This window comes from Sciurus carolinensis, chromosome 12 (genome assembly GCF_902686445.1).
Source record: "Sciurus carolinensis chromosome 12, mSciCar1.2, whole genome shotgun sequence".
NCBI lineage: Eukaryota > Metazoa > Chordata > Mammalia > Rodentia > Sciuridae > Sciurus > Sciurus carolinensis.
The window spans coordinates 7,885,570-7,901,983 of record NC_062224.1 but is presented as its reverse complement, the minus strand read 5'-3'; the positions used below and the strand labels follow the sequence as shown (position 1 = coordinate 7,901,983).

Below are 16,414 nucleotides of genomic sequence, written 5' to 3'. Positions count from 1 at the left end.
AGAATTACTTGGTTCCCATTAAATAAGTAGAAGAACATTCTTCCTAGAGCTGGGTGGGGCCGTAGTGTGCTAAGAGGATGGTAATCAGCTTAGTCCACTTGGGTTGCTATAATAACAAACCTGAGACTGGATACTCTGTCAACAACATAAAGTTATTTCTCACAGTTGTAGCCAGTTCAGTGTCTGCTGAGGTCCTAGTTTCTGCTTCCAAGAAGTGCTCAATGCTTTGTCCTCCAGAGGGGCAGCACACCATGTCTTCACATAGCAAAGGATGGAAGAGCAAAAAGGACCTGGCTAGGTCCCTCCAACCTCTTCAAGCCAGCACAGATCCATCCAGAAGGATGGAACCCTCCTGACCCAATCGTTTTCCAAAGGTCACACCTTTGGATTCCTCTTGTTTAGGGGGATGCTGTTTCAATATGAATTTTGGAGGGACACAAATATTCAAACAATAGCACCCACCATCTTGGAAGTCTTGTGCTTCAGATGTCAGCCAGATTGACAGCTGCCAGCCTGGTCATCTTTCCCCAAAAGTGTTTCCCCGGTGGGAAAGAGGAAGGAGGTGGAATGGTATCATCAGAGGACTGGGCTGACCAGTTCTGGAACTAAAAATGTCAATGCAAGTGACCGGCCAGAGAGATGCATTCACCTGCATCAAAGCCAACCACAGGTATAAATCCCCAGAGAAGGGCAGGGGGGGAAGGGAAGATCTAACAGCAATGAAAGTGCCTGTAAGAGAAGAAGCCAGCTTGAAACACCTGTTAGTCCCAACAAAGGTCCAGTGTCTGTCAAGCCAAAGCATTCAAGAACTCTGTGCTGTGCCGTGGTGTGAACGTTTGTCCTCTCCACAACTCACGTTGAGATTGAGTTGCCCCCGTGACAATATTGGGAGGTGGGCGCTGTCAGGGATGCTTACGTCTCTAGGGGCTCTTTGTGAGTGGACTCAGGCTGTTCTTGTGGCCGGGGCGGGGGGGGTTGTCACAGTAGTGGGTTCACCCTTCCGGCACTCTCTCTTGCCCTTCTGCCATGTTATGCTGCAGCAAAGAGTCCCTCCACAAACGTCTGTCCCTCAATCCCGAACTTTCCAGCCTCCACAAATGTGAGACAATAAATTTATGTTTGTTACAAATTACCCACTCTAGGCCACCTGTCACAGGAGCACAAAACAAACTAAAAGAGCCTGTTTCGTCTCCTTCCTCCCCACATTTCTCCCTAAGGATGCAGACCCTTGGAAATAGGGCAGAGGAAACAACAGAAGGATGGGAAGGTTTCACCTTAAGTAATGTCCAAAGTGTTTGACCACTGCATGGAAATAGTCACTTTCACTCATGAGGTCAGCCAATGTCAAGGGAACTTGGCCGCCTAAGAAAAGAGTCTCCATGGCCACTGCAGTATTAGTCACAGCAGCCAAGATGCAGAAGCAACCTAAATAAACAGAGGAAGGAATAAAGAAATGGCATTCAGACATTTGATGGAATATTATTCAGCCTTAAAAAAGAAGGAAGTTCTGCCATATTTGGCAACATAGATGAACTCTGAGCACATTATGCTCAGTGAATTAAGCTGGGTCAGGATTCCACTTGTATATGGAATCTAAAATAGTCAAGTGCATAGAAACAGAGAGTAGAATGGTGGTCGCCAAGAACTGAGGGGAGGGAAAATGGGAGCTGCTGGTCAAGGAGCATCAAGTTTCAGTGGTGCCGTGAGATCCGCTGTTACAACATGGTGCTATGGTTGACCTTACTTACTGAGCACCTAACAATTTGTTGCATGGGTAGATCTCATTTTAAGTGTTGTTACCACAATAAAAATAATTAGTCGTTAAAGGTAGCAAGTATAAAACGTTATCACAGTGCCTAACTTGTAAAAACTATTCAATAAAACTAGACATCATTTGTACTATGAAAAAAATAAACATAAGAACCAATATTAGCTGACCAGGGGAGAAAAGCAAAATAAATGTGAATGATCAGCAAGAAAAAACAAATCAAGTTTGTGTTGGTTGTTTTCTAACTACACCCAGCGCACACTGCTGGCTCAGCATACCGTCCTAACTCCCTCTGAACCGGATCCACAGATAGCCTGACTGACAGCAGCAGGAGTGCCTGCCCCTCCCTACACCCCTGTTATCAGCTTTGATAAGTCACTCAGCACCCCGCACTTCAGCTCTCTCACCTTGAAAATGGGGACAGTCATGGCAGCCATCTCAAAATGCACTCACAAAATAGGAAGTGCTCCAAACGGCCATTTTTTATTATTTTTCTTTTCAGTTATACGTGTACTCATATCATACATACATGGAGCATAACTTCCCATTTTTGTGGTTGTGCATGATGTGGAGTTACACTGGTCATGTACTCATATATGAACATAGGAAAGTAGTGTCCACTCTGCTGTCTTTCCCATTCCCATCCTCCATCTCTTCCCCCCACTCCACCCTGTCCAATCCCGTGAACCTCCACCCCAACCCACCCAACCCCTGTCTATTGTGAGCCAGCATCCACATATCAGAGAGCACATTCGGCCTTTGGTTTTTGGGGGATTGGCTTATTTCCCTTAGCATGATATTCTCCAATTCCATCCATTTACCTGCAAATGCCATAATTTCATTCTTCTTTAAGGCTGAGTAATATTCCATTGTGTATATGTACCACCTTTTCTTTGTCCATTCATCTGTTGAAGGGCACCTAGACTGATTCCGTAGCTTAGCTATTGTGACTTGAGCTGCTATAAACATTGGTGTGGCCATGTCACTATAGTATGCTGATTTTAAGTCTTCTGGGCATACGTTGAAGAGTGGGATCACTTGGTCAAATGTTGGTTCAATTCCAAGTTTTCTGAGGAATCTGCATACTGCTTTCCAGAGTGGTTGCACCAATTTGCAGTCCCACCAGCAATGTATGAGTGTGCCTTTTCCCCCAAATCCTTGTCAGCACTTATTGTTGCTTACATTCTTGATAATTGCCATACTGTCTGGAGTGAGATGAAATTTCAGTGTAGTTTTAATTTGCATTTCTCTACTTGCTAGAGATGTTGAAATTTTTTAATATATTTGTTGATCATTCATACTTCTTCTTCTGTGAAGTGCCTGTTCAGTTCCTTTACCCATTCACCAATTGGGTTAGTTTCAAAACAACAATTGTGTTTATCCCCATCTCAGAAATGACTGGCACAGCTAGACCCACCCAGGGGGAAGGTTGCCAAACTTTTCCTTCATGAGCCCAAATGAAGCAATGTTGGGGTGCCTTACCTTGTGTTCCCTCATTTAAACTACTTACATACATCGTAAGGATGTTTGACAGTATCTGTCACAGACTCATTTTCGCTCTATAAACCTAGTCTCTCAGCAGACTTAAGATCTCACTGGTTCTAGTATGTCACACAAAGGCCTCGTGAGGTGTTTCAAAAGTAAGGCATCTGGAGACAAAGCGAACTTTGCTGTAGATCGGGGACTCACGCTGCTAGAAGTTGTCCTCTGACAAACCCTCTTTTATCCGGGAAGGGCATTACCAGTCACACAGTGGGACTCATCTGTCTGGTCATATGCTGTTCACCTATTTATTCTCAAGGCTTATTTATAGTCATATCTTTGGAGCACATATCAGTTGCCATGGTTGTAAGCGCCAATCCTCTGAATAGGAAGATTTACTACTGATGTCATTGAATTGTTATTTTATTGTAATTTAATGTGTTGTATCAAAAAAGCACACGGTAAAGCTTTCCCTCACCCATCTCCTAAGCCACCTCTTCCCCTCATGACCCATCTCCCCCCAATCATGACCACACTTCCATTTGCCGTTATTTCCTTAGATATTGTTGGAAGAGGCCATTGGCCACCAGCCTGAGCATCACCACACTTTCCTGTGGATATGACAAGAATTAAAGCCCTGAATGCTCTTTCCTGGAACATTCGTTAGGGCTACTTTTGCAGCAAGCAACTTCGAAGGATGAGGCACTATTCCGTCTAGGACGAAGAAGCAGGAGCGCTTGCCTGCCCCTGCTAGGAGGCTATGAACGGCAAAGCTCATTGTTCCTGAGCTGTATGTGCAACATCCTCTGAGAACCAGGCAAAAGAGGGGTGGCTAATCCACCATGATGCTCCTCGTGCTGCCTACAGAACTGCATCGCATCCTTTGTCTCTGACCCCGGAGTCTTGTGTCTTCTGCCAGCACCCACAAGACAGAGCAGGCTAACACTAGTAGGGCCACAGGATAAAATCCCAGACTCTCACAGACACCCTTCCAGTTTCTTTATACATGTGCATGTATAGGAGGGAATGCACGTATGTCCTTGTCTTCCTTTTTTCAATACAAAAGACAGGATATTAAACACATTTTCTGCTTCTGGATTTTTTTCACTTAACAATATATCTTAAGAATTTTTCCTATATCTATAGAGAATTTCTCAACTCTGTCTCATAATGGTTCTACAGGATTCCAATATACAGATGCTATACTTCAATGAATCCCCTACTGATGAACACTTAGATTATGTTATTTTGCTATTCACAAACATTTCTATAGTAAGTACATGTATGCATAAATCATTTTCATGCACATGCAGATAGATGGATAAAATGAATTTCCAGAAGTGGAATTGCTCAGTCAAATGACATGTGCATTTACAAGTCTGATTGATATTGCTAAATTGTCCTTCAAATGTATTCTATCAACATATCTTCCTCTTCACCACTTACAAGAGTAAAAGTTTTTTCATTGTCTTTCCAATTGTACATTAATAAACACTTGAATATTTACCAATTTGATAGATAAGAATTGTCTCTCTACATTTTAATTGTTTTTATCAACAAAGTTGAAGTTTTTCTGCATATTTAAGAACCACCTCTTTTCTTTTTCTGAACTATTCAGTTAGCCTTCTCCGATCATTCTATTGGGATTTTTTTATTTCTAAAAATCCTTCATATATTAGAGTTATAGTGCTTTGTCTATGATACAAACGGCAATTTTTCCTAGTTTTCTTCACTGCCTTTTTACTGCCTTTAAGATATTTTTCCTGGGCAAAAATATTTTTTCACTTGCACTTAACAATTTTTCTTCTTTGGAATTTTAAGTTATGATTAGAAAGTCCTTTTTCTCATCAAAGTTAAGAAGAGATCATGCCTCATTTTCTTCTAGTAGATATACATCTCTTTTTTTTAATCAAAGTCCATAATTTACATTAGGGCTCGCTTTTGGTGTTGTACATTCTATGGGTTTGCACTGCTATTATAGTTTTGCTACCCCAAAGTCTCTGTTTTGGCCTATTCATACCTCGCTCCAACAGTCCCCAGCAGCTGTTGATCTTTTCACAGTCTCCATGGTCTCGCCCTTCCTAAAATGCCTCACTGTCAGAAATACACCGTGCCTAGTCTTTTCGTATTGGCTTCTTTCACTTAACATTGTGCATTCAAGTTTTCCCCACATCTTGTCATGGCTTGACAGTGCATTTCTCTTTAGTGCTGCAGAGTACTCCACTGTCTCCATGGACCACGGTTAATTTTTCCATTCGCTTACCAGAAGGACATCTTGGTTGCTTCCGAGTTTGGGAGAGTAGGAGGAAATTTGCTACAAACATTCATGCATCAGTTCTTCCCCTTTTAAACATCTATATCTTGCTCTCCTTGGCATTCACCCTGGTGGTGGTGTAAGATAAAGATTAGATTTCACTTTTCAGATGACTCTGGTTACAAGATGGATGAATCAAATGGTCTCTCTCTGCTCTGGTGATTTGAGAGGTCACGACCTTTGTCCCGTACTGGATTCCTCCTTGTGTGGGGGCTGATTTCTGGACTCTTCTGTTGCCCTTGTCCACATCACACATGGGTTCCACTGAGCCCTTGTGGACTGCCTGGTATCCCCTGGGTTTGTCGCCCAGCGTTGGTCCTTGTTCTCCCCAGAATTCTCTGAGTGTCATTTTAGAATCAGCTTTCCTGGTTCAAAATTAAGCAACAAAACAAAACTACACTTTTGAACCAGGTGACTTGGTCCAAAACAGCTATCGCTCTTTCTATTGAAATCACATCCATCTTATAAGTCAATTTGGAGAGAATTCATGGCGTCAGAGCTTCCTGCCTGGGAATGCAGCATGTCAAACAGGGTTGGCTTCCTTCCAGGGACTTAAAGTTTTATTCGTCATCGTTCTTGCTCATGGCTTGTTAAACTTATTCCTATTACTTTGTTTGTAGCTGTTGTAAATGGGGTTGTTTTTCCTTTATAGTTCCTCTCCGGTTCTTGTGTGTACATATGAAAACTATTGATTTCTGTATATTAACTTTGTTCTCAACCGCCTTATTGAACTCTCTAACAGTATTTCAACTGGGCTCCCCCGAGGTTTCCACCTCTATGATCAGCGCGTGTTCAGATGGTGCTGACGTTACCTGCTGCTTTCCCATTACTATACGTCTAATTTTCTCATTCCTTTTCCTTGTTATGTTGGTTAATAGCTTTGGCAGATGCACAACGGAGTTCCAGTGACGTTCCTGACATTTTCCTGGGTGTAGAAGAAATCCCTCCAGGGCTTCCCATCAAGTTCGATGCCGTGTGTGTGTGTGTGTGTGTGTGTGTGTGTGTGTGTGTGTGTAAAATCATGTTGGAAAAAAAATCCCTTTATTCTACTTTATTGAGTTTTTATCTAAAGTCATGGCTGCATTTTATCAGATGCCTTTTCAGTGTCTGTGATTACAGTCATATTTTTGTATTTTCCTTTTTTATGTAATCCATTTTCACATTTCTGGAATAAGCCTGCATTGTGCAGTTGTTTTCCTCTGCTGTTTGATGGACAGAATTTTATTTAGAATTTTGTATATTCCTCACTGAGTGCCTTCTGTTATTCCCTTCCTCCTGTTGTCTCGGTGGACATTGTCTACGATGTGGGCATTCGATGGCCATGGTCTGAGGTCTTCCTTCATTTGATAGGCTCCAGAAAACTGTGAATAGCCTTGAAACCATCTGCTACTTAAAGGCTCAGTCAAAGCTACAAAACTAGCCAGGATTGGTGCTTTGATGGGAAAGGACCTCTCATCACTCTTTCTATACATCTTCTAGAAATCAGTATGCTTATTTCCTATGATCATTTCTCATGCTGTTCTGCAGGATATTTACTTTACTCTCATATTAGTTTTAGGCCATTTCATGAGAAAAGAGACAGCCAGTAATTACTGTATTTTGAGGGATGCTTCTGGACAAATTTGCATTTTTCTAGAACAGTGTCATCTGTCGGACGTTAGCACACTGGAGTAATGCTGTTGGTACCACCCCAGGCCCCTTCCTGCCTCCTGCCCACTTGCCAGCTGCCCAAGTGCCAGCTGGGAGCAGCTCATGGCTGTAGCCTTCTGAGAAACGCCCTTGGACTACAGAAGGCAGCACATCCAGAAACGCCACGCAGCTGACGGATGGAGTGTAAAACTCCCAGCCACCTTGCCTGGAGGCAGGACGACTCTGTGGTGTCCTTAGCATTTCAAGTTCTCTGTGAGGTCAGCCTCCACCTCAATTTCCTCAAAACCTCCTTCTTGCCCAGCTTCTTCTTCCACCCTGTCCTCTTTTCCTGACTCTCTCAATAAATCAATGTCCGAGATCCCCAGACTCAGCCTCGGCTTCTAGGTAGCCTGACCTAAGACCCACTATACAAAGCATAACTTACAGCATCTATGCGCATGGCGGGGGCAGCTTTGAGGTCCCCTTGCAATGACCATTCCGTCCCCATTCCCCAGGCATCAAGGGTCTACACGTAGGAAACCAAAGTGCCGAAAGGAGAACATCTTAAATTTCTGTGCAGTAACAGGATGCTTCTTCCCCAAACACCACCATGTCACACGTGGAGATTAACATTTGCAAGACCAGAAAAGTCATAATCTCAATACAGGAGGAATGATCTTTCTCTGAGGATTGAGCAAGGATGGCAGCACTTTATAACATCTGTGCCCGCGTTCCTATGTGACAATTCCATATTTTCACCCTAGAATCGTAGGACAGGAGAGTGAAAGAAAAATCATCAACTTAAATGCTAGTTAATAAAGACTTTGTTCCTAATACGTTTTTTGCTTATATTTTTCCTTTGCTGCCAAGCTCTATTTTCCAACTCATAAAATTGATTGTGCCATCAAGTCACCCTCCACGGGCTTTGAGAGGAGCAATAATGGCCTATGTCTATCTTTTCCTCACACCCAAATTAAGACTGTCGGCATTGAATTTGGCTGTTCTTCATAAAAATGTTTAAAGTTTTCATTTTTAACATGTAGTTCTTAAGCATTTGCTCTGACGACTTCTTCTTCTTCTTCTTCTTCTTCTTCTTCTTCTTCTTCTTCTTCTTCTTCTTCTTCTTCTTCTTCTTCTTCTCCTCCTCCTCCTCCTCCTCCTCCTCCTCCTTCTCTTCCTTCCTCCCTCTCTCTCTTTCTCTCTCTCTCTCTCCCTCATTTTAATTACTTTCCCAAGCCTATCTACTCATTCCTCCTAGGTTTCTCTGAGTCCCCCACCCTGCCCATTCTGGCCTGGATTTCTGAGTCCTCATAGTACGATGCCCACACTCTACACCATTGCAACAGCCTCCCGTCTGCTCCCATATCGTCTCTCTCCACTCATCCACTCCCTCTACGCCACATCCACTCACTGACAACAATGTCACCGTCCTGCTCAAAGTATCCTTTAACAACTCACCCCCCATCACATAAGACGTAACATCTTCAGGGTGGCATTCACGACCCTCGATAATCAACTTCCACCTGCCCTTGAAGCCGGACCACCACCACTGCCCTATACCAATCTCCCACTGGTGCCAAAATAGAATTCACTGTCCCCCCAAAATGCACCTGTGCCTTTTCCACCCACAACTTTGGCCATTGTCTTCAGTCTACCTCAGATGCCTCTTCCCACACCACATGAACACACGCCAAATTTCCAAAACGCTATCTAAATACAAATTTCTGTGTGTCCTCTTTCTGTCTGCCTCTGTGCCAATGCTAGTGACTTTCTGTGTGTAGCACTTGAGTGATGTATTCATCACACTGTATCTTATTTTGTACACATTTCTGTCTCTGGGTCATCTCCCTAAATAGATGCCAAAGGATAGGGCCGTGTCTTAAAAATCTGGTCTCTCCCGTGTTAGTTAGCATGGCGCCGGCACACAGGAGGTGGGGTTAATGAAAAGTGAATAAGCAAATAATGCATTTCTTGAGCCACATAATTGTACTGAATATGACAGAGCCCGGAGTCAAGCAGGGTTGAGAATTAATGAGGGGTGAAAGGAAAGCAGTTTCTTTTTTCTACAGCTATAATCTCCATGGAATCAAAAGAGGAGAACCAGGCCAGGACCCCAAGAGCAACAGTACTGCTCTCAAAGAGCTATCTACTTCTAAGTTAGACTACGCATGACCCCCCATCAGAACACCGAAACACAGGAAGCAGTGATTAGAGATGCTATTTCCCACTGCTTGGAGCACCTGCTTTAATGAAGCTGGAGTCTGCAAAACAATAGCTCCATCAAGGTGGCTCTTCATTAACTGTTTTGGAACTGTCCATGTGACATGTGACACTCTTAAATGTTCTATGTGGAAAATAGCTCCAAGACACCCTGAGTGAGCAGCTGGCTGGTCCCCCTCTCAGAAGCCTCAGGTCCTGCTGACAAACCATTGTCAGTGCCACCTCTGGCTCCCAAGCCCGGAGGTAGCCCACCCAGTGAATGGCTGAGCTACAAGGGGCCAGAACCTAGGGAGTGGGCAGCAGCCATATTGCAGCTGCTTTTAAACTTTTCCAGGAGAAGAAAGCACAGGAGTTTCGTTGTCCTCTATTTTTGCTTTTATCGAAGCAATGTAGCTGTGACTAACAGGTCCAGTAGCTTCATGAGCTCACCAGGAAGCAAAATTCACCACCATGAGGGATACAGTGCAAGGATGCCCAGCCCAACTCCTGAGTCCTCTTTGGAAATGGAGATTGCCAAGAGAAGTCAGAAGGAGAGCAATGCAGTTGATGGGAGGAGGTGGCTGTGCAGGGCAGCCTCACTAAGTGAGGAAGGACACTGGACAGGCAGTTAGCCCAGCTGCCAGGGCTCTCCAGAATCAGAAGAGAATGCTACTCCACCAGCCACCATGGAGGCTCACTGAATGCATATGGTGGGCCAACCCTACATTGACCTCAACCAAGGGAGTAGATGTTTGCTGCATCCCCTCTTCCTCCCTTCTTCGTTTTCCCCTCTGGTCTTCGTCCATTTTCTTCCTCTCTGTTCTCTTCATCTCTTACAAAGAAATATCCAAACTATGTGTGGGCAGGAGGGGGCAGATATCATTTGAAGGTTAGAATTAAGTTCTCCAGGGAGAACTTTTCAAGTCAGAGGAACCAGAACATATAAAGGACTTATGATGTGCTCAGCACTGTTCGCATTGGAGGAAGTAATTCTTATTAAAAATGGAAGGTCTGCTCTGGCATGCCCTCAATGGTTCACATTTACCAGAGAATTCCACAGAGTAGGGTATGATCAGCTGCTAAATTACCACTCTGTACTGACCACTTGCAGCATAGAATCCAGAACCCAGTGCACAGCAGTTTGCTCACTGTATGGTAGGACAAATGGGTGCCCCAACACCATCCCCTGGACCTGCAATTGTAGTGTCTAGAAAATAGGATTTGATTTGAGTCAGTAACATTGACCGGTTTGTGCCAGGCAATCTATATAATTGCCCAGACTCCTGGGGAGCTCCTTCTTAAAATATTCTGTGGGAATTTCAGCTCCTACCTGCAAGGAATTTACCCTAAGTGAAGAGAAAATATATATTTACACATGGATTGATTAGAGGAGTAGGAGAAAGAATCAACTTTGACTTGCAGTTTTTCTAGGATCTTGAGCAGAGGTAATCAATCTCATAGTTTAAAGAACACTAAGTTTGGAAGTTGTTTTTAATGGTTTTTTCAGATTTCAGTCAATGCAGAGAACCATCTTGTCAGCAAGGTTTCTTTGTCTATGATTTAAAATGAGCATCACCCTGTGAAAAGGAAATCAGGAAGGATCCTATGCCTTTTCATGTTAGTATCAACAGTTGATCTGCTCCTGTCCTGCAAGTTGATCCTGTCAAGGGAAAAGGTGAAAATGCAGAGGACCCTGGGGCGGGGGGGGGGCGTCTAGGCAGCACTAATGCTGGGATTCAGGGAAATGAAGAAAATTGCCCCCTTGGTAAGTGTGACCTCAAAACTCTCTGCTCTTACGGCTGATAGATAGCATTTAAATAATAGTAATAACAACCTGAGACACCTTGTGAGTTTGTCCCTGGCTGTCCTCAGAGAGGTGTCTGAATTCTTTCCATGAGTTACATATGGCCAGAAGCAAGCAGAAGCTGTTTCACAGTTCTAGAAACCAAATCCTGAAAACAGCTGGTGTTCAAGGTTTCCTGAGCTCTGAGGACCGGCTGCTGGGTGGTCCCTGGAAAAGACCAGGGAGGAAGGAAACGGTTTGGGGCTGCGGGAGGCTGGCTCTGCCCCTCTGTGCACCCCAGTGAGGGGTAAGAGACTGTGGCCTCTCAGAAATGGGTAGCGTGGATGAGGGGAGGCCTGGCTGCCTGCTGCCCACCGCCTGCCAGCTGTCCACGGCTCCTCGGGGCAAGTAAGCGGGAGCCACGTGGTTCTGAAGCAGGAACTTCCCTCACTCTCATGATGTTGTTGAGTTGCACATCATCTGCAGGTGTAAGTTCCAGGAAGCACAGACGTCATATAGATATGTTGTCCCTAAACTGTGAGGCCAGGGCCAAGCCTGGACCCTGGGCAACTGCCAGGAGCACAACACAAATTTTCTGCCCAGGCAGCTGCCACAAGGGTGACCTGGGTGCGTGGCTGTTGTGGCACCTGCAAGCCCCCATCTACTGCCCTGCTGAACTGCCTGGGCCTGGACAGAGATACACAGGGGCTGCACCTACCAGATACCCTCCACTGCCCAGGCACCAGCCTGGAGATGTGGCTCTGGAGGGGACTTCAGAGGCCTTCAGGCCCCGCTGGCCTGTGCAGTGGCTCCTCAGCAGGGTTCTGCTTTCTACCAGGGTTCTTGAGCCACAGGCTGCTTCCAGTAACACCACACACCCCTACCGTTGCAAACCACTGGGCCTTGACTCCTGCAGTGTTGGAAATTGGCTGGAACTGCAGGGCAAACCCCGTTAAGGTGAGAGAATGGGAAAGGCAGGTGTCTCCCTCCACAGAACACAGGACTGTGCCCTGACAACCAAGTGGATGGGCATGTTTGGAGTGGACGGGGGACCTGGCTCAGCTGCTCACCTGGCTCCTGCATTCTGAGGGACAGTCACTCCCAGGAAGGAGGAACACAGGCATGCTGGCCTCAGGCTTGCACCTTGTCCCCCCTACGCCCTGGGCATGGCAAATATGGAGGGTCTGCAGAGTGGGGCCCAGGCTTAGGGACCCTTCCTTTGCCGTCACCCACAGCACAGCACATGCCCATTAGCAGACCTTTTGGTGAAGATGCAATTGGTGACAGGGAGGACAGGGACAGGTGGCAGAATTTCTGGGGTAGAGCAGGTGATTGGCATGCCTGGCTGCAGGCACTTTGCTCTCCTGAGAGTCTCAGCAGCTGCCCAGCTCCCTCCTACTCCATACTGAGCTGTCACCGGGTCACTTCTTTTGTGGCAGCTCACCATCCTACCTCTGTCATGCCTATCTTTCCCCAAGACTCTTCCTCACTAAAGTGGGGGAACTCCAAGCTCCCCATTTCCCATCAGATAAACAATCAGCAGCTCAATGGCTGTCATTTGGACAAAACTCCAGGGTGACCATGCTGGTCTTGGCTTGAGAAGTCAGCGGAGAGCTCAGAGGAGAACTGTGAGCCCAGCTGCTTTCTGGGGGTGCGGCATGAAAGCGTCACATGATGAGTTAAGATCCTGCAGGAGGCACCTTCTGTCACTCACACAAACCCCCACGACGTATCGAACTTTCCCTACATGGTCAGCCTAAAAGGTCGAGGCTGCTGCTTCTGGGACAGTGGGCAAAGTCTCCCCACGCCCCGTGAAGTCCAAGCTGTTCTGACCACTCTCTGTGTCCCCCAGGCTTGGACACCAGGCAGGCACAGGTCATCGTCCTCTCCTCGGGCACCAAGTGCATCAGCGGCGAGCACATCAGCGACCAGGGGCTGGTGGTCAACGACTGCCACGCGGAGATCGTGGCCCGGAGGGCGTTCCTCCACTTCCTCTACGCTCAGCTGGAGCTGCACCTGAGGTACGGCCCGGCCCTGGCTGCAGGGCTCCCGGGGCTGATGGCTCTTCCACGGGGGTGTGGGCACACCTGTGCTGGTGGGAAGCCCAGGAACAGAAGGGGACGCGCAGCAGCTCAGAACACGTGCTCCCTTCATCCTGGCTGATTCCTGCTCAGGGTGCTCCACCGCCGAGCACCAGCAAGACGCTGAAACCCCAGGTCACCTCCTCGTGACTCCGTGTCTCTCTCCAGGAAACCCCTTTAGCCTACACGTTGCATACCCACGTACCTCCACACGGCTGCCCCACACGGACACACTCGGGCACACGCCCTGGCACAGCTCGTTTCTTTCTTTTAAAACAAGCCAGGGCTCACCACGGTGTCCCCAAAGCCCAGCTTCCTTCATGAGACTCAGATGCCACTGGAGTCACGGAAGCCACAGGCACGGCCGTGGCTTGATCTCACACGCAGGCCACTTTCAGTCAAGGTACTTCCCCAGGGAGGTGCTCAGTCTCTAATGCCAATGGTGTGAAGGGAGGCTCCAGCTTTAGGGCAGCCAGAGGAGCACAGGGGAGTCCCCCAAAGAAACAGCCGTCCCAAATGTGCCTTGACTGCTTTTAAATGAAGGCAATACTCTGTCCACCACCAACTTTCAGTTATTAAGTCCAGATGAGCTTTACTGCAAGGAAGGAGGGAAGGAAGGAAGGAAGAAAGGAAGAAAGGGAGGGAGGGAGGGAGGGAGGGAGGGAGGGAGGGAGGAAGGAAGGGAGGGAGGGAGGGAGGGAAGGGAAGGAGGGAGGGAGGGAGGGAGGGAGGAAGGGAGGGGGGAGGGAGGGAGGAAGAGAGGGAGGGAGGGAGGGAGAGGGAAGGGAGGGAGGGAGAGGGAAGGGAGGGAGGGAGGGAGGGGGAGGAAGGAAGGAAGGAAGGAAGGAAGGAAGGAAGGAAGGAAGGAAGGAAGGAAGGAAGGAAGGAAAGGGAAGGGAAGGGAAGGAGGGAGGGAGAAGGAAGGGAGGGAGGGAGGGAGAAGGAAGGAAGGAAGGAAGGAAGGAAGGAAGGAAGGGAGGAAGGGAGGGAGGGAGGGAGGGAGGGAGGGAGGGAGGGAGGGAGGGAGGGAGGAAGGAAGGAAGGAAGGAAAGAAGACACAGGGGAAGGGTGAATTCACTGCCTCTTGGGAGACAGGAGCTACTGTGCTCTCTGAAACCCGTTACCTCATTGACTGTGTTCCACGGCAGTGTGAGGTGACTTGGACCAGTGTGCCTGCTGCCCCGTAAACTTCAGGCCTGGAAAGGTGGCGGGTTGAAGCTGAGCTCCCGCTCCACCTTGCCGAGATGGTATCCACTGTGCATGGCGCCCGCCGTGCAGTATTTCCGGCGGGAGGAGCACCACCTCCTCCTTCTCAGTCTTGTTTTTAAAATTTCTCAGCCAGAGGAATTGCTCACCGAGTCCGGGTTTCTGTAAGAGCGGCCAAGCCGTCTCTCAAACCCTGGGCTCACAGAGGGCCGCTGTTTCATCTCCCATCCCAGCCGTGATTCCCAGGACAGGCTCCATTTCCACTGGACAAGTCCCAGGCAAACAGCTCTCACGTAGGACAAGGTGGCCAGTCCCATGTTGGCACACAGTACCTCCCAGCCCTTGTCCTCCTGGGTGAGGACATCCTCCTCCAGGCCTCAGTTCCCCCTCCACCTCCCCAGTGCGTTCCATTCTCTAGACCTTGTCCTCAGGCAACGGGACTAAAGTAACCCAGGATGGGTTTGGGGGTTTGGGGGGGTTATTCATTTTTTTTTATTTTTTACAGACTGCATTTTGATTCACAAATGGGGTGCATCATTTCGTTTCTATGGTTATACACAATGTAGATTCTTACCATTTGTGTTGAGATGTTACCTGTCCTGTGGCTCCACCTCCAAGGGCATTTTAATACGGGCATCCAACAAAGAGACCCCTGAGACCCTGAGAAATGTGCCCTGAGGTTGGAATTTTCATTGTTCTCACGGCAGTCTTCTCCAGCCATCAGAAAAAGCCAGACTGTCACCTGGGCTGGCACCTCTCCCTCAGACACATTAAACGGGTGCAGGAGAAATGCAGGTGGATTGGAGCGCATGATGTCTCAGACGCATGCCTGCACTGAGCTCTTTGGTCACAGGGTTCGATTGCTGTGGGTCTCTTTGCCAGAATGTTCCTTCCTTGCATCTTCCAGCCGCCCTTCTGTACCCTTTGAAGCAGTGTTCCTCAAATCCACTAATAATGGGATCTCAGGGGGGCTCTGCGCGTGACTCATCATGCCCATTAGCATACGCAGCGGCCACACAAAGGGAAAAAGGCCCAAGTATATGCCAAACAGACTCAAATAAAAGCAATACCTTAATACACTCAATTAATTTTTATCTGCGCCTCTGAGCAGTGCGCAGAAGCCTGATATATTGCCCCATCAGTTCCAGGAGGCCCGCCCAGGCGCGGCTGGAGTTGAGCGGATCAGAACAGAGTTGGAAATCTCTCCAAATGCAGAGAAGGATTTCTCCTGAATATCCAACTGCTCGGTTGGAAATATCTCCAAGTACCCTTTCCTCCAGTTTGTGTCGTGGGAGGGAATCGAGCCAAGATCTGCCAGGAGCTGGCTGCATGCCCAGCACTGTGCTGCCAGCTTGCAGGTTGGGGGCTCAAAGACAATCGCCTCCCATCCCTGCCCTGCGTGGGGGTGCCAGTAATGGCTATGAAAAGCCAGCTGCAGGGAGTGAGGTTTGAGCCCCTTGGCTCACCGGCCTCTGCATTGGGAAACCCAAACAACACGTTGGCCCCCTGGACCCCCAGAGGAGCCCTGGGCAGAGGGAGGGTGGGCGGTGGCCAAGAAGCAAAGGCACAGAGGCAGGAAGGCTGCTAGGCGCCTCCGGGGTTCCTGGAGAGAAAATGTCTGTTCTGCTGCCTGTGAGATCTTAGGCCCAGCAACACAGAATCCATCACCAATGGGGCAGAACGTGTGAAAACAGCCAGACTGGCAGAAAGTCGACTGCAAGAAACCAGGAGAACAAAATCCGGGAGAAGAAATACAACTGCATTCCTGCAGTGCCCAGTATGGGGTCTCCCCGCCTCCTCGAGGCAGGGGCTCTCACCTTAGAGTTTAAGGGCTATAGGGAGGTGTCCAGGAGTCACAGCCCGGAATTCCTCCAAGACGAGGCAACACGGGCTTTTCCAGATCCAACCCCGGGAAGATGCGGTCCGGTTGCCATTCCCACCTGACCCTGCTG

The 16,414-nt window shown here is 47.8% G+C and overlaps 1 protein-coding gene across 2 annotated transcripts in view; it reads left to right on the top strand.

Annotated features, from left to right (window-relative positions):
• The window catches only part of Adarb2 (adenosine deaminase RNA specific B2 (inactive)), a 481,547-nt gene that overhangs the window by 422,633 nt on the left and 42,500 nt on the right, over window positions 1-16,414 (top strand). For both annotated transcript variants that reach the window (XM_047521791.1, XM_047521790.1), the window contains one exon: window positions 13,028-13,196. In XM_047521791.1, the coding sequence (XP_047377747.1) occupies window positions 13,028-13,196 (169 nt within the window). The remainder of the gene's footprint in view (window positions 1-13,027; window positions 13,197-16,414) is intronic.